Below are 21851 nucleotides of genomic sequence, written 5' to 3'. Positions count from 1 at the left end.
TGACCACCAGGCTGACTGGCTGTGAGAATCATGCTGTGTGGAAAACTTCTGTCCTCTGGGGAGGTGCTAATCTAGCCTTTGCCTGAGGCGAATCGGCAAATGGCTCTGCACAGGGCTTGGGCGGGGTGGGATCAACAGGGCGGGTGGAGGGAGCAGTTATGGATGCTCTCAGTCCCTTCCCAGAGGCTCTGCTTCTCAGAACCCCGGCAGCCGCTGCAAACCTCGGAGAGAAAGCTGCCTTCAGATTCCAACTGATGCCGGACAATCCCGCTTCTCCCGTCTGAGTCTGAGTCCCTAGAGACTTGCCCGGATCTGGAGCTCAGAGTCTGAGACTCCCTCCTGACTGAAAACGACAACCGTGCCCTCAGCCACCAGCCCGCTTTACGCGCGCACCTCCGTACCTTTGTATTTTCCACACTGCGCCACCTCTGAGCCTCGGTTTGCTGTTCTCTTTCCTTCTAGTTGAAGAGTCTCTCCTCAGCCAGCTTTCCTGTGGTTCTGGGTGATGTCTATTCCGTCTTTTAGTTGTATTTTTGAAGTGGTTGTTTGCGGCAGCAGTCTCCGGTGTTTACCTATGCCACCATCTTGGTTCTCCTCTCCTCCTACTCTTTTATATGGGACATGTTTCTTTGTTTCCCCATGTTTTGCTATTTCTTTGTGTTTGTGACTGTGTATTGGTAGGACTGCTATGACTCCCAGCCTTCTGGGGTGTAGTGGTATAGTCCCCTTAATCTTCTTGAAGTATCCATCTTATATAAAAACTGCTGTTTGAAATTTTAACCCTGGTAGTATGGCTTCTGTCTTAAATAATAAGGAAAATAAGACTATTCCCATTCCAGAGAGGCCGTAAACTATGCCCCAGACAGAGTTGTCAGTGCTGACACTCAGACAGTTGCCAGGCCTTGAGATATGGTCTCATGGTCCCTTCCCAGCATGCAGGCCTTCTTTCTCAGAAGGCCCGGAAGTCTCATTCCAAATTTGGGAGACAAAGGACTGGAAAATGTATAAATAAAGAGAGTTTCCTCCATACTTGGGGCCCAAAATTTGAAAGACACATTTTCCTCTGGGCCTGCACAGAATTTAATAATAAAATGTAACTCCTGTAGTCGGCACTGCAGTTCAGCCTTTGCTTCGGCAGGGTGCTGTAGCTGTAGTCGCTGGCCAGCTTAATAAAGGCTCCTAAATCTTGATATGAGTCCCTGGTGGTCATCTCCGCGGGTCGCCCCATTACATTTGGAGGCCCCAGCGAGATCCACTCTGGCCGAGTTGCCGGTGGACACCCCGGACACCCCAGGCGAGGACACTCCAGTCTCCGTCCCGGGTCTCATGGAGGCGGAGTGTTTTCCTCCCAAAACTGCAATCCGAAAATGACGAGCCACCTGGACCTCCAATGGGGAGGTAAGAATCTGGTATCTGTCTGTGGAACGTTCCCTTTAGGACTCAAAAGAGGGCTGGACACAGCAGAACCTCGGAGTCCGACCGCCCGGACGCGACGGCGTCTGGGGGTCCTGGTCTGGGCAACCTTAGGTTGCATTTGTCTGCTTTGTTTTGTCTTTGTTCTTCGTTGTCTTTGTCTTTGTCAAAATAGGTCAGGGTCAGTCTGGTGTATGAATGTAAGTGTGAGAGTCTGTGTGAAGTGAAAGCTACCTTGTGCCGTCTGGCTGTACACATGAGAGTATTTGTTCTGTTGTTTGTTTAAAGATAGGGCAAACCCCGCTTTAGTGGGAAGACAGTAGAGAACTTTTAATTGATTTTCCCTGATGTATAATTTTGCTGTGTTAGGATAAAATTTTAGAAGTTTAGGGTTAATTTAAAGGTATAGGTTACAACCCAGAGAAGTTTAAACAAAGGCTTGTCAGATTAAGATTAGGACATTTTCTCATGGCCTGTGTAGGGTGAGGGAGAGGGACTGCTGGATTTTTATCATGTGGTCCCGAGACCTGCGACTTGCCTGCCCTTCCTGATAGATTTAGAGTTGGTCTCTGTTGGGGCCAGCATCTGCTCTGACTGGGGGAGGAAGAGAGCCGAAAACTGCTCCAGAGCAGGTGTGAGATGGGGTAGTGGCGGTAGGATTCGCTAGATGGGGTAGTAGGCTCTCAACCTGCTGAGATGGAGGAACCCTAGGTTGGAGGATGGGGGGATAGTCAGAGAGGTCAAAAGTAGTAAAACAGGAGAAGGATTTGAGTCTCTGGGGCTTAAAAAAGGAAAAATCTAGGAGGGAGAGCAGCTAAGGACAGAGTAAATGGTTAATGCAGAAAAGGGGGGGTGCGTCAGTGGGGAGAGCAGGGATAGATAGTTTTTGTTGATTTTTACTTATCTGGACTATGCTGGACTCAAGGCCGCAAGCTGCTACTAAGCACAACAAGTTTTTCTCTGCACCGTTTTGTTCTCTTTAACCCTTCCAATACTAAGTTAGACTGATACAATATACTTGAAATCACATAAGGAAGCAGTTCTTACCTGCTATTAGTAATCTAAGAAATACTGGCTGTAAAGGATTGAGGTTTCTATGAATAAGGAATTACTGAGTAGAAGATCTGAGGCATGGTTATGCATTTTTAAAGGACATAGAAAGAAGGTTTAAAGGCTAATTTGAAAGTATGTAATTAGAAGGAGAAGAGAAATGTTAAAAGGAAATTGATTAAATGATATAGGCCAGTAAGCCAGAAAGAGTAAATAATTTATATTCTGCCTCCCTAAAAAGAGGGTAAATAGTTATGCCAAAGTACTTAGGGGGGGACTGATAAAAGAAATCCAAAAGTTACTGTTTTGTTATAACTCTGGAGAGTCCATAAAAAGGACTAGCAAGCAAAATCAGAAGATCTTAAGGCAGGTCAGTAGCTTTTTCTCCGTATGTAATTCCTCCGAAATTTGGTAATACTTGCTAAATAAATCATGGCAAAACATTTCTTTGCATAAATTCAATAAGACCGGTTTCCAATAGTGGTTTTATTGACCGAAAACTTTGACTGGAGTATCATGTTTTAAAGAGCCCTGTCTGAGCTCTGAAGACTTGAAGCCAATAAGAGTGTCATAGAGAAAGCCTGTTATCTTGCTTGGTAGCCCTGAAAATAGCTGGCGCTGGAGCGTCAGGCCCATGCTCTACCATCACTGGCTAGAAAAGCTGAAATCCACAACTAATCTTTACTCAAGTTCTTACAGGCTTTACAGTCTACCCAGAAAGCAGACCAGAAGCACGTCCGAGATGCTCTGCCTGTATCCGGTTCATCCCTTCCAACCTGGTGACTCTGTTTGGGTAAAGAAATTTGCCACCCAAGGACTGACTCCTACCTGGAAAGGACCACTCCCACGGCAGTCAAGGTCGACGGGATCCTGATGTGGCTTCATCACACCTGGCTTAAGACAGCCAGGCAAAATAGAGAGTCTAGGACTCTTCACACCCTCTAGAGCAGCCGTGGGCAAACTACGGCCTGCGGGCCGGATCCGGCCCATTTGAAATGAATAAAACTAAAAAAAAAAAAAAGACCGTACCCTTTTATGTAATGATGTTTACTTTGAATTTATATTAGTTCACGCAAACACTCCATCCATGCTTTTGTTCCGGCCCTCCGGTCCAGTTTAAGAACCCACTGTGGCCCTCGAGTCAAAAAGTTTGCCCACCCCTGCTCTAGAGATTACTCCTGGCCCTCATTCCAGGCCCTTATCTTATAAACAGGCCCACTGACTTTATTCGGCAGAAAATTAATTATAGTCCTCAGGGGTCAATATAACTCTCTCCCCAACAATGACCCAAAAGAGTCAATGATTTGACTCATGTACATAAAACCAGTGGGGAATGAAGTATCCATCTTATATAAAAACTGCTGTTTGAAATTTTAACCCTGATAGTATGGCTTCTGTTTTAAATAATAAGGAAAATAAGACTACTCCCATTCCAGAGAGGCCATAAACTATGCCCCAGACAGAGCTGTCAGTGCTGACACCCAGACAGTTGCCAGGCCTTGAGATATGGTCTCATGGTCCCTTCCCAGTATGCAGGCTTTCTTTCTCAGAAGGCCCGGAAGTCTCATTCCAAATTTGGGAGAAAAAGGACTGGAAAATGTATAAATAAAGAGAGTTTCCTCCATACTGGGGGCCCAGAATTTGAAAGACACATTTTCCTCTGGGCCTGCACAGAATTTAATAATAAAATGTAACTCCTGTAGTCCACAGGAAGCGGGCCTAACCCATCAGTCGGACATCCTTAGCACTGCCACTGAGGCAGGAGAGGTTCCTGCCACCACCGCTGCACTCGCCAGTTATGAGCCCGGCTTCTGGCTGAGTGGTGCTCCCCCTGTGGGAGCACACTGACCACCAGGGGGCAGCTCCTGCATTGAGCATCTTCCCCCTGGTGGTCAGTGCACGTCATAGCGACTGGTCGTTCTGCTGTTTGATCAATTTGCATATTAGCCTTTTATTATCATAAAATATGCCTTTGGGATTCCAATTATATCCTTTAATGAAGTGTTATCTGAGTAACCCTCCTACATGTGACACCATAGACACCACTCGATTTCAGTCTTTTATGAAAGCAAAGAAGTCTTATTTACTGGATCTATAAACCTTTCCTTTGTGGTTGATGCAAAGCTAATGGATCTTCCCTTTGGAGAATGATGTTTATAAATCCCTGCAGATGATGTTTTATTGAATAGTACACTTGAAATCTATATCATTTTGCAAACCAATGTCACTCCAATAAATTCAATTAAAAAAACTAAAAGCAACAAATGAACAAATAAAAAACACCCTAAAACTCATAGACCCAGTCCACAGTATGGTGGTTACTCGAGGGAATGGGGTTGGAGATAATAAAGGGTAAAAGGGGCAAATATATGGTAACAGAAGATTTGACCTTGGATGATAGGCACACAATTCAATAAACAGATCATGCGTCATAGAATTGTATTCTTGAAACTTATATAATCTTATTAAGCAATGTCACCCCAATAAATTGAAAATTTTCAAAGAACCTAAATTAATGAAGAGAGATACAATGATAGAATGTTAATTCTCTCCAAAGTGACATATAGATTTTATGTAATACCAATAAAAATCTCAGTAGAACTTTGTAGATACATAAAAAAATTTATAAGGAAGAGCCAAGCAGTTATAATACCTAAAATACTTTTAAAAAAGGATATATTTGGAAAAATAGTATATTAAGGCTTACTGTGAAGCTGCACTGATCAGGGTGAAAGTGTTTTCCAAAAAAACGGTGTTAGAACAATTCATCATCTATATGCAAGGAAATGAACCTAGACCTAAACTTTACACTTTTATACATAGATTAACTAAAAATAGATTATAGATCTCAGTATAACATGTAAAACTAAAAATATTTGGAAGAAAATATAAAATAAAATCTTCATGACTTGGGATTAGGTATAGAGTTCTAGGATACAGCAAAAGCAGGCTTCATTAAGAATATGTGATAAATTGGATTTCAAAATGAAAAGACAAGCTACAGTTTAGAAAAAAAATTGTAAAACATATATCAAATGACATAAAGACTCTTAAAAATTCAATAAGAAATAAATAATCTAAACTAAAAAAATGGACACAGATTCTCAATAAATATTTCATCAAATAGAATATAAAAATGGCAAATAAGCACATGAAAGATGGATAATGACATAATTATCAATTAATGAAATGCAGATTAAACAATGATTAGATACAAGTACACATAGATTTAAAAAGTTAAAAAATTTTAAAGTCTTAACAATACCAAATTTTGGCAAAGATATAGAGCAACTATAATTCTCATACATTGCTGGTGCGAGTACTAAATGATACCATCACTCTGGAAAGCTGTTTGGCAGTTTCTGATAAAGTTAAACAAATATTTATAATACAGTAATCATACTCTGAAAGACATGAAACTTATGTTTAAAAGATATACATAGAATTCAGTTTTACTCATACTCACCAAAGCCTGAAAACAATGCAAATGTTCTTCAACTGGTATATTGTGTAACATCCAAACATGTACTACTGCTCAGGAATTAAAAGAAATATATAGCACAGATAGATCTTAAAGGCATTCTGCTCAGTAGAAGTAGCTAATCTCTAAAGGTTATCTACTACATGATTCCATTTATATGATTTCTCAACAAGACAAAACAACAGTAATTGAAAGATACTAGTGGTTACCAGAGGTAGAGGGATAACTACAAAGAAATAGCACGAGGGAGTGTTTTAGAGTGAAGAGACTGTTCTGTATTGGTTAAATGTAGTAAAATTCATGGGTCTGTATATAAAAAAGTAAAATTCACTGTATAATTAAAAGAATTCTGACTTACCATAAAGTAGAAATAAAGGTGTTCTGATAGTGTCAAGTCATTAAACAGTAAGTCATGCTGTGGGCAGAAGCCAAAGTTTTTTCGAATATCATTTAGGTTCTTTGAGATGGGATATCCATTAACATAGACCTCTCCTCTGGTTGGAGGATGGCAACCTACAAGTAAACATGATAGAAGCTGAGCTTTGGTGAACAAACATGATAAGACAATGAAAATTAGTATCGCAAATTCAGCCCACTTATGGATTACTCAAAAGAATGAGCACTATCTCCTGCAGAAGAACAGTTTAATAAAATGTTGAGTTACATCTGGGTGGTGGAATTAGCTATCTTTTAATTTTCTTTCCTTTCCGCTAATATATACTAAAATTATATACTACTTAACTTCCTTTCCTTTTCTTTTTGCTAATATATGCTAATTTGTTGCTAATATATACTAGTTTGTTGCAATTGATATGGATTATATCCGTAATAATAACATTTAAATATTTTGTTATATTCCAATATATTTGTATTGAAACCAGCCAGTTACTATATTTGTGACCTATTAGGTACTGTGTAAATGCTATGAAAATCAAATATCTATAATATAAAATTTTTATCCTTCAGAAATTTAAATATTAATAACAACCTGTACAGATTTTATGGGAAACTATTTGGTAATATGTAAGATAGAAATTATATAATCATTTAAACCCTATAAATAACTTATTCTACTTTAAAATCCATTCTTTTTGATATTGAGATATAGTTGACATATAACATTATTTTAGTTTTGGTATACAACATGATTAGATATATGTGTATATTGTTAAATCATCACTTTAATTAGTATAGTTAACATCCATTACCATACATAGTTAAGAGATTTTTTTCTTGTGATGTAAACACTCAAGGTTTCCTCTTTTAGCAACTTCCAAATATACAATACAGTATTATTAACTACTAGAGGCCCAGTGCACGAAATTCATACACTGGGGGGGGGGGGGGAGGGTCCCTCAATGTGGCCTGTGCCCTCTCACAGTCTGGGAGCCCTGGGGGGATGTCCAACTGACAGCTTAATGAGCTAGGAGGGCTGGTTTAGCCGCACCCCCAGCAAGGTTCAGTGCACTTCTGCTGCGGAGACGGCGCCACTGCTGTCGGGTGAGGGGGTGTTGGGGGGGAATGAGTCTGACCCTGAGGGGCCGCTTAGGTCTGCCTCCACCCAGGTCTGGAGTTGTAGGGAGGAGAGGTGTGCCTGGCCCCAGTGGAGGGGGCCCAGCAGCGGCAGGGTGCCTCGGGGGCGCTGACGGGTTGTCGCAGGCGTGCTATTGTTGTGGGCGCCCCTGGCGGGGGTGGCAGGGGAAGAGATTGGGAGTCAGAGATACGGGCTTCAGCTACCCCCAAGGCTGGGTCTTCTTCTGTCTGATTAGCCTCCCCATCCCCCTGGGGGTGCGGGGGCTGCGGTAGGGTGTCCATGCAGGGGGATTGGAAGAGCTCCCTGTGGCCACTTCCTCTTCCTTCTGTGCAGTCCGGGCTCCTGTCAAGCACTCTCCTCAGACCCCTGGGAACTGAGCTCCAGCTGCTCTGCCCCCACATGGCTCCCTGCAGCCCCTGCCCGACTCGGCTCTCACTGCCGCCCTCCTGTTAGGAGGCTGCCAGGATGCCCTGCTGTGGGGCCACCAGGGAGTATGCGCATCAACCACCATCTTTGTTGGTGGTTAACCACCACCTTTCTTGGCAGTTAATTTGCATATCTCCCTGATTAGCCAATGGGAAGCATAGCGGAGGTACGGTTAATTACCCTTTTTGTCTTTTATTAGATAGGATAGTCCCATAACATATTTTAACTATAAGTTTGTACCTTTGATCCCCTTCACTCATTTAGCCAAGCCCCTATCCCCTGCTTCTGGCAACTACCAATCTGCTCTCTTCTATGAGTTCAATTTTTTTTAAATATATTTTATTGATTTTTTACAGAGAGGAAGGGAGAGAGATAGAGAGTTAGAAACATCGATGAGAGAGCAACATCGATCAGCCGCCTCCTGCACATCTCCCACTGGGGATGTGCCCGCAACCCAGGTACATGCCCTTGACCGGAATCGAACCCGGGACCTTTCAGTCCGCAGGCCAACGCTCTATCCACTGAGCCAAACCGGTTTTGGCTATGAGTTCAATTTTTAAAAAAAGATTATATATATGTGAGATCATATGATATTTGTCTTTCTCTGTCAGACTTATTTTGCTTAGCATAATGCCCTCAAAATCCATCCATGTTGTCACCAATGGCAGGATTTCCTTGTTTTTAATAGCTGAATTATATACCTAAATTATATATATATATATATATATATCCTATATAATAGACAAACATGCAAATTAGCCATCCCTCTGCTACACTAAACCACGCCCACCAGCCACGCCCACCAGTCACACCCACCAGCCAATCAAGAGTGATATACACATTAACCCAACAAAGATGGCAGAGGCTGGAGCTGGGATACTTGCCTCGTAGCCACGGCTACCATGCAAGCATCCTGGCTCTGGCTGCTCCAGGCCTGTTGGAGATGCAGAAGTCAGGGGAGACAGAGAAGTCCAGCTCCAGCGCCTGAGGCTGGCTTCAGCCGGGTGATGAAGAAGCCGCCACCCCGTGATCCCAGGCCACAGCCACCCAGAGAAGCCGCCCACATTGCATCCCAGGGGAGACAGAGAACCTGGGCGCAGCACCTGAGGCTGGCTGCATCCTGGGAGACGAAGAAGCCACCTGCCCGGTGATCCCAGGCCACAGCCACCCAGAGAAGCTGCCCACACTGCATCACAGGGGACACGGAGAAGCTGCCCACCTGTGGTCCAGGCGACAGCGCCTGCGGTTGGCTGTGGCCCAGGAGACAGACAAGCCACCTGCCCCAAGGTCCCAGGCTGCAGCCACCTGGAGAAGCTGCCAGCCCTGTGGTCCAGGGCGCCAGCGCCTGTGGCCCGGGAAATAGGTTCCCTCTTCTCCCATTGCAGTCATTACTTCAATATTCCCATTCTGAATTTCTCTCCTCTGCCATAACCCAACTCCACTTTTCATTGGAAGGATATGCAACAGAGAGAGCAGTGTTAAAAGCTTACATTTTTAAGCCAGTAGGTTGGTACTTAAACATATAAATGGAAAACTAGAGTCCTTAAGGTAACAAAGGCTACAAAGGGAGGGGACAGGGACAGGACATGACATATTATATCCAGCAATCCATATGGGGACTGATAACTTTGCAATGATGACAATTAGTGAAGATATGAATCAACTAAAATAGTTGACAGGGACAATTCTTCCATCTTTGAAAATATCTACATCAAGTCTGTTTAAATAGATTTTCATCTGCATAATCTAACACATTCTGACAAGACCACCACCACCAATGTGGTCAGCGTTGTGCTGATAAATGTTTAACAACTGGCTCTCAATCGAAGAAAACAAAACCCTGATTTATACTATCGGCCAATTTCTGTGGCATAAATTCTCCATCCATGGCTGATTTCAGCTGCTAATGTGATGCCACTAAATGCAGAGCTGAGGAGAAACATGCAGCAATACACTATTATATTCTACCAGAAAGACCCAAAAGATATAAATAATGTCAAGAGTCAGAACAGTAAAGTGTAGTAAATAATTGAGGAGTGATGAATTTAGAGTATGTATTACCTTCGGTTTTAATGTAATTTATTCACTTTTAAGATTATATAATTTAATTTTTAATAATGAACATGTTTACCAACCAGCTTACAAAATTCCTGAAAATTTGTGAGCCAGTAAGAGCAGGCTCTAGCACAATACTGAGTGGAGTGTAATGGTTAAATGGCATGGCTCATGGATTTGAAATGAGACTCAGCCACTTTTGGGTTTTACTGGTCAAGTTACCTGATCTCTCTATATCTCAGTGTTCTCATCTGTATAGAGTTGTTGCAAAGATAAAATGAAATCTGTGTAACACAGCACAGTACCTGAAACTCAATTTGTTATAAACTGTTACTGCCTCAAAACGTTGTTGACAAAATTACTCATGCAGAAAGAATGAAATTTTATTGATGAGAAAACTGCCTTATTTTGCGATCTACATGGACACAGTCAATTTTACCTCCTAGGCAGTAGATGGTAATCTACTACCAGAAACTGCAAGGGAAGAAATGACATCTATCAACATGACTGAGGCAATGTATTATTAGCTGGATCATAAAGCAGAGAGGATGCCATACATTCTGGGATACATCTGCAGTAAGAGGCTTCACCTCAGGTATTAATTCTGATCAACTAAGCATCAGACTTAAGATGAATGGTGAGAAGGATTCTGAGGCTGCTTCTAGACTTAGCAGGAATAGAACTTTAATACATAAGCAACAGTTACTATGGTTAATGATGGCAAGAAAAAACACACCATGATCTATTCTAATAAAAGGGTAATATGCTAATTAGACCACACGTCTTCCGGACAACCATCCGCACATACTTCATGACAAAGCCGGGCCCAGGCGAAGCCGCCTGTCGGCAGTCCCAGACACCAGTGCCTGCACCTGGCTGCAGCCTGGGAGACAGAGAAGCCTCCCACCCTGCAGTCCCGGGCACCAGCACCTGTGTCTGGCTGTGGCCCAGGAGACGGAGAAGCTGCCTACCCTGTGGTCCTGGTCCTGGGCGCCAGCACCTGTGGCTGCAGCCTGGGTGAAGCCATCTGCCCACCATCCCTTGCAGCTGCAGCTGGCCTGGGCAAAGCTGGCCTGGGTCCCGTGTGCCTATGGCTGACCAGAGGGAGGGAAGCCCAGGTCCCAGGTGCCTGTGGTCGGCTGGAGGAGGGAATCCTGGGTCCTGGGTGCGGGGCTGAGGCAGAGATGGTTAGGGGCAATCAAGCCAGCAGGGGAGCAGTTAGGGACAATCAGGCTGGCAGGCAGAAGCAGGTAGGGACAATCAGGCAGGCAGGCAAGCAGTTAGGAGCCAGTGATTCTGGATTGTGAGAGGGATATCTGACTGCCGGTTATCCCCTAAGGGGTCCCAAATTGGAGAGGGTGCAGGCTGGGCTGAGGGACACCCCTCCTCCCCTCCTGTGCATGAATTTCGTGCACCGGGCCCCTAGTGTGTGTGTGTGTGTGTGTGTGTGTGTGTGTGTGTGTGTGTATTAGACATATCATATGTCTACTTTATCCATTTATCCATCATTGAGAACTTGTACTTCTAATATATTCCAAGGTGATTCTGATGGTCAGAGGACCAGACCTGGAGAACCACCGAGTTAGGGTAAAGATTAAACTGTTATGTAAAAGGAGCTAAAAGAAGACAAATTTTATATACACAGGATAATCCGAAAGAGAACAATCCAGGTTGGTAGGAAGATCAACTCCACATTTTCTTCATCCATTCTTTCAGCAAAGGACACTTAGATTGCTCCCATGTCGTGGCTATTGTAAATAATGCTGCAACAAAAGAAATAAATCTAGCTCAAGATGGAAGATGGCCGAAACTGGTTTGGCTCAGTGGATAGAGCGTCGGCCTGCGGACTGAAAGGTCCCAGGTTCGATTCCGGTCAAGGGCATGTACCTGGGTTGCGGGCACATCCCCAGTAGGAGATGTGCAGGAGGCAGCTAATCGATGTTTCTCTCTCATCGATGTTTCTAACTCTCTATCTCTCTCCCTTCCTCTCTGTAAAAAATCAATAAAATATATTTTTTAAAAAAAAGATGGAAGATGGTGGTCAGTGGACAGTGTTCTCACCTTATACCATGATCACAACAAAATTACAAGTAAATTATAGAACAGTGATTTTCAACATTTTTCATCTCATGTCAGACATAAACTAATTACTAAAATTCTGCAGCATACCAAAAAAATTACATTTTTTGACAATATGACACAAAAATTACGCATAATTTGGATTCATTAATACTGGAGAGATTATTGTTGTATTAGCTGTTGTCATTTTTTAAATTTAAATTTGATAATCTTAGGAAAAAGAGGTCAGTTCCCCTGACTAAATAGTCAGGTGTTGCAAGTTCTAAAAATTGTCTTGTGGCACACCAGTGTACCTGTTGCTACACACCAGTTGAAAATCACTGTTATAGAGCAATAAACCTATATAATCATCTGAAGACTATCTTAACGTAAGTCTTAAAACTAAAGATATAAAGAAGCAGCCACATAAAGACTGGTAGAAAGGGCTGACACACAAAATGGGCTTGTCCCGCACCCATGTGTGGTGGTGGAGAATCTGGAGGGATATCTTAGCAACGTAGGTTCCCGCTGTGAAGCAGGGGTCTCAGCTCTAAGCCAATCTCCAAGCCTGTAACACCAGTGCTGGGAAGAGGAGCCCATATAACATCTGGCTGTGAAAACTAGCTGGGGTTCCATTCATCTTGGAAAGACAGAAAGCTGCTGGAAATCTAGGCCTCCTCTTGAGGAGCATGTACACAAACTTGCACTCACAGGCACTCACTTTGGGCTTTAAGGGATGCCAGAGACATACAGGAAGAAACTGAATTGTGTGGCTTTGGGGCAAGGGCTACAGTGATGGCCACAACTTTCCGTGTGGTGAGCCCTCCTTCCACACTGCTGATGGGCGCCTTCTTTCTTGTGTGGAGCACTCACCCCAACACAACCAAATGTGCATCTCCATTAGCTTGGTGAACTCCGCTATCTTCACCTTGATGGCTCCCTGAGACACCACCCCACCCAATTTTCCCATGGCCCAAGGCTCTTCAGGCGCCAACCAGTCTGAGCCCTCATTGCAATCTTTCTTTGAAAACTCTCAAGGAATTCCAGTCAAGCTTCCGGAGTGCCAGAAACACACAAGGAGAGGTTATGTTGTATGATTTCAGGGAATGGGTTGGAGGAATGCCTGCCATTATTCCTGTGCACAGCCCTATTTCTGTGTGGCTGATGGATGCCTTTTTCCTTCAGTTTAGCCCTCACCCAACACAGTTAAACATAACTCTGCATTAGCCTGGTGAACTCTAGTAGGTCCACCCTGAAGACTTCCTGAGACCCTGCCCTACTGCAATGCTCCCCAGGCTCCCAATCAAGTGGCCTCATGTACCCTGAAACTTTTGCTAAGTGACCTTTGGCTCAGCACTGGTGACAATCTGAATATGTATCAACCTGGTGAGCACCAGTCACTCCACTCTGGCAAATCCTTAAAGTCCTACCTCACCCAACATATGTATGGCATGAGACACTTTAAGTGGCTAAGCCTTACAGCCAACCAGTAGGTGGTGGCAGGGTTTGGGATGCCTTCTGCCTTTTGCTGATGTGCCAGCTAGTCTTGGTTTGCAGCATGGCCTCTCCTACATCCATCTAGGCCTAGCACAAGCAGCTAACAACGGTGGGCTGCTTTGTATCTCCTAACAGGTAGTCACAGGTAAAAGGTGGCATTGACCTGAACCAGAGCCTCCCTCCACCAAGAGGCCCCAGAACAATACATACATGGTGGGCAGTTTCAGATCACTATAGAGTACCACCTCCTTAGCTTCACAAGAGGCACACCCAAAGACTAATCTAAGGAGGCAACAGACACCATTGGGGCAAATACTGCTCAATGGGGTCACCTTCCACACAGCAACTCATATGCTGTGGTCATGGCCAGTGCTCAATGCCAGTAAGTCTGAGGGTCAATCCCACCCATGGAGGTGCCAATAGCAGTCAAGACTCAACTATAACAGGAGGGTACACAAAACCAAAACAAGGGACACTCCTAAAGCACTTGGATCAGGTGATTAGAAGGACTGCACAATTTGGCTTTACAGGACACCTACTATATAAGGAAACCCTGCCAAGACTGAGAAAAGTATCAAATCAACCTAATGCAGGAAAGGAAATACAAAGAGGCTGACAAAATAGGGAAAACTTTGAAAAACATGGCCACAATGAAAGAAAATAATTCTCCAGAAAAACAGTGAAATGAAATGGAGGCAAGAAATTTATCAGGTACAGGGTTCAAAACACGGGTTGTAAGGATGCTCAAGGAACTCAGTGAGAACTTCAACAAAGACATAGTAAGCTACAAAAGGACGTAGAAGTCATAAAAAAGAACCAGACAGAAAAATACTTTCAGTGAAATGAATACACTAGAACAGATCAACAGCAAATTAGATGAAGCAGAAACTCAAATAATTGACTTAGAAGACAAGGTAGCAAAAAACACCGAATCTGAACAGAAAAAAAAAGTATTCAAAAAATGAGGATAGTTTAAGGGACTTCTGGAACAACATCCAATCTAACATTTGCATCATAGGGTACCAGAAGGAAAAGAGAGAGAGCAAAGCATTTAGAATCTATTTAAAGGAATATGACTAAAAATATCCATTACTGGCAGAGAAAATAGACATACAATCTGGGAAGCAGAGAGTGTCCCAAACATGATTAATTCAAAGAGGCTCACACCAAGACACATCATAATTAAAAAGGCAAAAGTTAAAGACAAAGACAGAATCATAAAAGAAAGCAGTTATTTACCTATAAGGAAGCTCCCATAGGATTGTCAGCTGATATATCAATAGAAACTTTTTTAGGCCAAAAGGGATTGACACAAAATATTCAAAGTGATGAAAAGCAGGGATCTATAACCAAGACTCCTCTAACCAAAAAGTGATGAAAAGCAAGGACCTATAACCAAGACTCCTCTAACTAACAAGGCCATAATTTAAATTCGAAGGTGAGATAAAGAGGTTTCCAGACAAGAAAAAGCTAAAGAAATTTATCACCACTAAAAGTGTTACAATGAATATTAGTGGGTTAGCTTTATGAAAAAGAAGAAAAAAGAACATAAATATAAATAATAAAATAAAAATAATGACATACCTATTAACAATAACTGTGAGATGGTGGGTGGAGGTGAAAGAGGGCATAGAGGGAATCAATGGTGATGGAAAAAATAAACATAAATTGACTAAAAGCTATAATCAAAAGACATAGGATAACTATATGGATAAAATAACAAGACCCATACATAATGCTGTATGCAAGAGACCCATTTCAGATAAAAAGATAAATACAGAATGAAAACAGAGAGATGGAAAATGATATTTCATGGAAATAGAAACAAACAAAAAAGCTGGGATAACGTACATTAGACAACATAGACTTTAAAACAAAGGCTATAATCTGAAACAAAGAAAAACAACATAAAGATGATAAAGAGATAATCCAACAAGAGTATATAACCCTTGTGAAAATTTATGCACCCAACATGTGAGCACTTAAATACATAAAGCAATTATTGATGAACATAAAGGGACAGATCAATAGTAAAACAACCATAATGAGGGAAGTTAATATCCCAGTGACATCAATGGATGTATCTCCCAGACAAAAAGTCAATAATAGATACAGAGGCAGAGCTGCCTCAAACAGATTGTCAAACTGTAGCGGGTAGGCCGGAGAGGGTTGGGGGGCAGGAGGGAGGGGGTAAGAGATCAACGGAAGGACTTGTATGCATGCATATAAGCATAACCAATGGACATAAGACACTGGGGGGTAGGGGAGGCCAGGGGATTATCAAGGGCGGGGAAAAAAAAAGGACACATATGTAATACCCTTTGTAATACTTTAAGCAATAAAAAAAAATCAACCCATTGGACCAGAATAGTTTAATTGATGTTATATATATTTTTATTTATTTTTAGAGAGAGAGAGGAAGAGAGAGGGGTAGATAGAAACATAGACAAGAGAGAAATACCATTGATCTGCTGCCTCCTGCACACCCTCTACTGGGGATTAAGCCCACAACCCGGGCATGTGCCCTGACTGGGAATTGAACCAGCAATCTCTTGAGCCACACTGGTTGGGCTAATTGATATTTTTAAAGCATTTCACTCAGAGCAGCAGAATACATTCTTTTGAAGTACGCATGGATCATTTGACAGGATAGACCACATGTTAAACTATCGAACAAATGTCAATAACCTTTAAAAAAACCCGAAATCACATGAAGCATCTTCTCACACCACAGTGGTATGAAACTATAAATCAATGACAAGGAGAAACTGAACAACAATCACCTGGGTGCTAAGTAACATTTTGCTAAATAGTGAATAGGTTAACAATGAAATCAAAGAAGAAATGAAAAGATAACTTGAGACAAATGAAAATGTGAACACAACCACCAAAATTGATGGGACATAGCAAAAGCAGCCACATAAAAGAAATTCATAGCAATACAGACTTACTTCAAAAACCAAGAAAAACTCAGATAAACAATAAAACCTTACACTTACAGGAACTAGAAAAGAAAAACACACAAAGCCTAAAATGAGTAGAAGAAAGGAAATAGAAAAAAATCCAAGAAGAAATCAACTAAAAGGAATCTAAAAAATAATATGAAAGACCAATAAAACCAAGAACTGGTTGTTTGAAGAAATAAACAAAACTGGTAAACCTTTAACCAGATTCATCAAGAAAAAGAGAACACGAATAACTAAAACCAGAAATAAAAGAGAAGTGACACCACAAAATACAAAAGATTACAAGAAAATATTATGAACAACTATATGCTATCAATTGGACAATCTGGGAAGATGAATGCATTCCTAGAAACATATTTTCCCAACAATGAATCAAGAAGAAACAGAGGGGGAAGCAAAGATGGCTGCTCTATCAGAAGCAGCCGAGTGCCCTTTCTCCCCACCATGGACTGGATTTACAGCTAAAATACTGTGCAGTTAGCTTGAAAAAAACAAGAGAAGTATAGTTAACTGGACATATTTTTGTCTAAGGAGCACTGAAGAAACAGTGTGGAGACTTGTAAGTGTGGGGCAGTCACACAAAGGGGGAGGCCCCTGGAGCTGGTGCTCAGCTGAGAGGCCTGAGGGAAAGTGGCTGCAAAGCTCCCTCCATTTGGGACTGTGGACTGGCATCTACATGCAGGAATCTCAAACCCTGAGCAGTAGAGATGGGAAGGAGAGCCAGTGCAGCACCAGGCAGAGGGACCCATGGGAACAGTCTGCCTGGGAGGTGGTTTATAGTACTTTCCCAGTGAAAGAATGCGCCTAAGTCAGCAGCCCAGGCAGGAGAGATCTACCCCAAGTTCTGAGTGCTGGAAAGGCTGTGCCATGGTGTGTGGCTCCAGAATAGAAAGGGGCTTGTGGGTCGCACCCAGCAGTGACCTAAAGGGACCCTCTTGCTTTCCTGAAAGGCATTGTGCAGAGCTCCAGAAAACAGCTAAAGTGTGAGAGACGGCCATAGAAAGAGACTGGAGCTGCCAGCAGGGCAGAGTGGGGATTTTTTATCTGCACTAAAGAGAGTTTAGATCACAAGTGGAGCTTTACTAAGATCAGCTGTGCGGGAGCCGCGTGGGGCTGACTTTGTAATCCCTAGTACCTGAACTAGAGGAGCAATGGTGCAGGGTCCTCACAAAGCAGCCCTTCTGCTTGTTTGTTTTCTATGTTGTTGATTTTTGGACAGCACCCCACAGCGTCCACCGTGAAGGCTTATATTGGGGAGACAGACCAGCAAGAGATGGGCTTTGTGTCGTATTATGGAGAGTCTGACCCAAGCACCCCGTGAGTTCAGCCGACCAGAACTGGGAAAGGAGGGGTGGAGCATGTCTACCTAGGCTCCTGAGGCTAGGAGGATCTCCCAACAGGAAGGTGCTGGATCAGCTCTCTGGGAGAACAGCTCAGAAAAGGACATTCCAAGAGTAAGACTCTTGGGGACTACTATTTGGGAACAGGAGGAAATGCTGACCCCCTCCTGGTGGCTGGGCAGGCAACCTGTTCACCAGAGACTCTTTTGATCAATCCCAGTGAGCCTAGCCAGCTGAAACTGCCCATACAGAGAAGGCAGCAGGCTGTATCCAATCTGAACCTGCATCAGCCCATTTTAGGGTGAATAGAGTTGGAGGATATGTAGACTGAGGAGTTGGCTTTGAAGAAGAGATTCATTTCCCCTCAGTGAGTACCTGACAGTGAAATCTCTAAGTAAGGGGCCCACTAGCCTTAATTACTCTAGGCTGCCTCCACCCGAAATGCTCTCTTTGGGAGACACTGGAGAAAGACCAGGCAACTGCAGTGGGGAGGCGGAGTAGCTGACAGGTTGAGGGGGTCTGCAGAGAGCCTCAGACCAGCCAGCTACAAAAGAACACCAAGAGTCAACTTGGACAGCACCTGACATTGGCTGACACAAAAGTACTGCCTAGGAGTACTGTAATCAGCAAACAAATAGTGAGCTTCAGACATCATAAGTTGCCCAGACAAACTTCACTTGGCTGGCTTACAATATTTTTCTTTTTTTTCTCCTTTTTCTCCCAATATTTTCTTGATATTCTCTACTTTATTGCTTTGATATTATAATTATTAAGGTTTTTTTTTTCTTCAAGTATTTCATTTCCTTCAGGTAATTACACAGAAGTGAAAATGGTAGTTCCATTTTCAATTTTTTTCTTGCAATGCTGGTTTGGTGGTAATGTACTAATCCTTTAGCCTTTTTATTTTTCTGGGAAGCTCATTATTTCACATTAATTTTAAATGATAGCTGGGCTGGATAGAGTACTCTTGGATTTATGCCCTTGCTTTTCACTACTTTGAATACTTCAAGCCAATTCATTGTGGCCTGAAGTGTTCCTCTTGAGAAGTCAGCTGACATTCTAATGGGAACTCCTTTGTAGGTAACTTTCTCTCTTTCTGCCTTTAAGATTCTTTCACATTTGTCATTTTAATTGATGTGTCTTAGAGTGAGTCCCTTTGGGTTCATCTTGATTGGAACTCTCTGTGCTTCCTGAACTTGTGTGACTTTTTCCTTCACCAGCTTAGAAAAGTTCTCTTTATCATTATTCCTTTAAACAGGTTCTCTATTCCTTGTTCACTTTCTTCTCCTTCTGGTATCCCCATGATGCAGATGTTGTTATACTTCATATTGTCCCAAAGATCCCTTAAACCAATGGTTCTCAACCTTGGCTGCACATTAGAATCACCTGGGAATCTTTCTAAAATCTTTATTTCTGGGCCTCATCCTCCAGAAATTCTGTTTCTTTGTTACTAATGTTGTGGCCCCACCCCATAACAACAAAAAAAGTTTCCTCCTTTTCTTTCATATGGAGGTTGTTTCTTTGTATTTTTTTCTGTTCCTTTGTGTTTATTTTGATGTATTAGATCAGCGGTTCTCAACCTGTGGGTCATGACCCCTTTAGGGGTCGAACGACCCTTTCACAGGGGTCGCCTAAGACCATCGGAAAACACATATATAATTACGTATTGTTTTTGTGATTAATCACTATGCTTTAATTATGTTCAATTTGTACCAATGAAAATACATCCTGCATATCAGATATTTACATTACAATTCATAACAGTAGCAAAATTACAGTTATGAAGTAGCAACGAAAATAATTTTATGGTTGGGGGTCACCACAACATGAGGAACTGTATTAAAGGGTTGTGGCATTAGGAAGGTTGAGAACCACTGTGTTAGATAGAAGTGCTGTGCCTCCCAGTCTTCATGTGGTGGCCTTATGTATGAAGTGTTCTCTGTTACCCACTGTACAGTCTCTTTGATTTCCTGAGCTGGATGCTCTAGGAATGTTCATTGTGTGGGTTATTTGGGTTCTCCTGTTGTAATTGGGTTTTAATGTTGTTCTGTTCATGGGTGGAATCTCCTCTCAGGCTGGCTAACTGAGATCAGCTAACCATGTCATGTGAGCTACTGTGCAGGTGCTGACAGAAGAAAACAAAACACAACAAAACAAGAAACGAAACAAAAACATACAAAAACAACCATGATAAAAAGGAGAATTGGGAAAGAGAAAAGATAAGAATAATAAAAAATAGAAAAGAAGGAGAGGGGAAGAAAAAGGAATATGAAAGAATGAAGAGGAAAAATAAGAATCAAGAACAGGAATAGAAAAATAGTATAAAAGAGGAAGGAAAACATAATAAAAAGGAAAAAGAGAAGAAAGACAGAAAGAAAAGGAAAACAGAAAGGAGAAAGAAAAAATACAGTAAGGAAAGGAAAGAGGAAAATGAGAAAAATAAGAGAGATAAAAATAAAAAAGCAATAAAGGATAAAAAAATTTAAAAAGTTTTTTTTTTTTTAAGTGAAGTAGCATTCATCTCAGCAGAGTTTAGTGCATCCTGGGAGTTCCCTTTAGATCCTGCTCTTACATTGACTGAGGATGATCTTTTTTTTTGCTGTTTCTTGGCCTCCTGGGAGGTACTCTGTTGCCAGCCACTGTTAGAAGCTGTCCACCTTTGGCCCTCAGTAACCTGTTTGAAACTTCAAATGATCCATACTTTGTATCTCTCTCCATAGGGCTTGGCTGCATGTGGGAGGGGCCAAGCTTCACTCTTGGGCCCAGGGATGGGTCAGCAGATGTCCCAAGGTTCCTTGGACTCTTCCTTCTCCTGTCTCTGCCTGCTGACCAGCTGTCAACCCTAGTCACTGAAAAGACTGTTTCTGAAAGGGCTTTTGGCTGGAGGTGCTGTTCAGATTTCAGGGTTCTCTTTAACCAGTCTTCAGTTGATTATTTAGGATGGTGATTTTTTTGTTTGTTTGTTTTTTTAATATTAGTTATACAGTCAGTCCTCAGGTTACGTCGGACTCGACATATGTCGTTTCGTGGTTACGTTGCCATCTCCCATTTATTTATAAATAAAAGTTCCGTCATTTCAACGTATGTGCATATGTGCTTTATGTTTTTTATTATTTATTTACCACAAATAAAGGTCAGGAATTGTTATCTTTCTTTTAAATTTGTTTAACTGTTTCACTTCATTACTGCTGTATATGTGCTCTATGTGAGTGACACAGGTGCTTATGTAGGTGGGTTCTGACTTACGGCGAAAACTGCATTACATTGCGCCATAGGAATGGATCTGCGATGTAACCCGAGGACCTACTGTAATTCCAATTTGGTCCTGGGAGCGTGTCTGTGTAGCATCCACTGCCATTTTAAATCTTTTTGTGCTAATTTATTAGTTTTGTCTGTGAAGGGACTGGAACTTGGAACTATCTCCTCTGCTGTTTTTCTCAGATGGTTGCTTTTGAGCTATATCTTGGTGTATAAATAAGATTTCAATAGGTGCAGAGTTGATTTAGGCATTCCCAATGAGAGAAAGGGCATGAGCACAGGCAGATAAGGAAGTACATAATATGTGTTCTGATATAAAGCATGGAATGTGTTCCAAGATAACTTTTATAAAGCTTATCAACTATATTTTTTTCATATGTTGTCATGAAAGTAATGATAATTAAATCATAACATTATGATGTTAAATAAGAAGTCATTTTTTTAAAGAAGGGTTTTAACTAAGATTTAGAGGGATTCAAATACATAAAATAGATAATATGGGTATTGTCTTCCCCCTCTTGACTTAGTTTTGCCATTACTTTTGTATAAAAAAAGAAACTATTTTACCTCAACTACTAGGTTCAGCCCAGCTCCAGCCCCTAGGAATTACACTAACTTTACACACAACATGAGATTCCCTACCCTAATGGTCCCTAGTATTCTTTATCCATTCTTCCTTTCTGGTGAATGCAATGTTTCTAAAGTATAAACCTACATAAAATATTCTTTACAGCTTCTCATTGCTCTCATAAATTCTAAGCTTCATAGCATGG

General features: G+C 42.0%; 1 protein-coding gene across 1 annotated transcript in view; it reads right to left on the bottom strand.

Annotated features, from left to right (window-relative positions):
- The window catches only part of LOC102423824 (ATP-binding cassette sub-family A member 3-like), a 372708-nt gene that overhangs the window by 159167 nt on the left and 191690 nt on the right, over positions 1–21851 (bottom strand). The window contains 1 exon segment of the mRNA XM_014466690.2: positions 6299–6431. Within this exon segment, the coding sequence (XP_014322176.1) occupies positions 6299–6431 (133 nt within the window).

This window comes from Myotis lucifugus, unplaced genomic scaffold (assembly GCF_000147115.1).
Source record: "Myotis lucifugus unplaced genomic scaffold, Myoluc2.0 scaffold_352, whole genome shotgun sequence".
In the NCBI taxonomy this organism is placed as follows: Eukaryota; Metazoa; Chordata; class Mammalia; order Chiroptera; family Vespertilionidae; genus Myotis; species Myotis lucifugus.
This window is presented reverse-complemented; position numbering and strand designations above follow the sequence as displayed.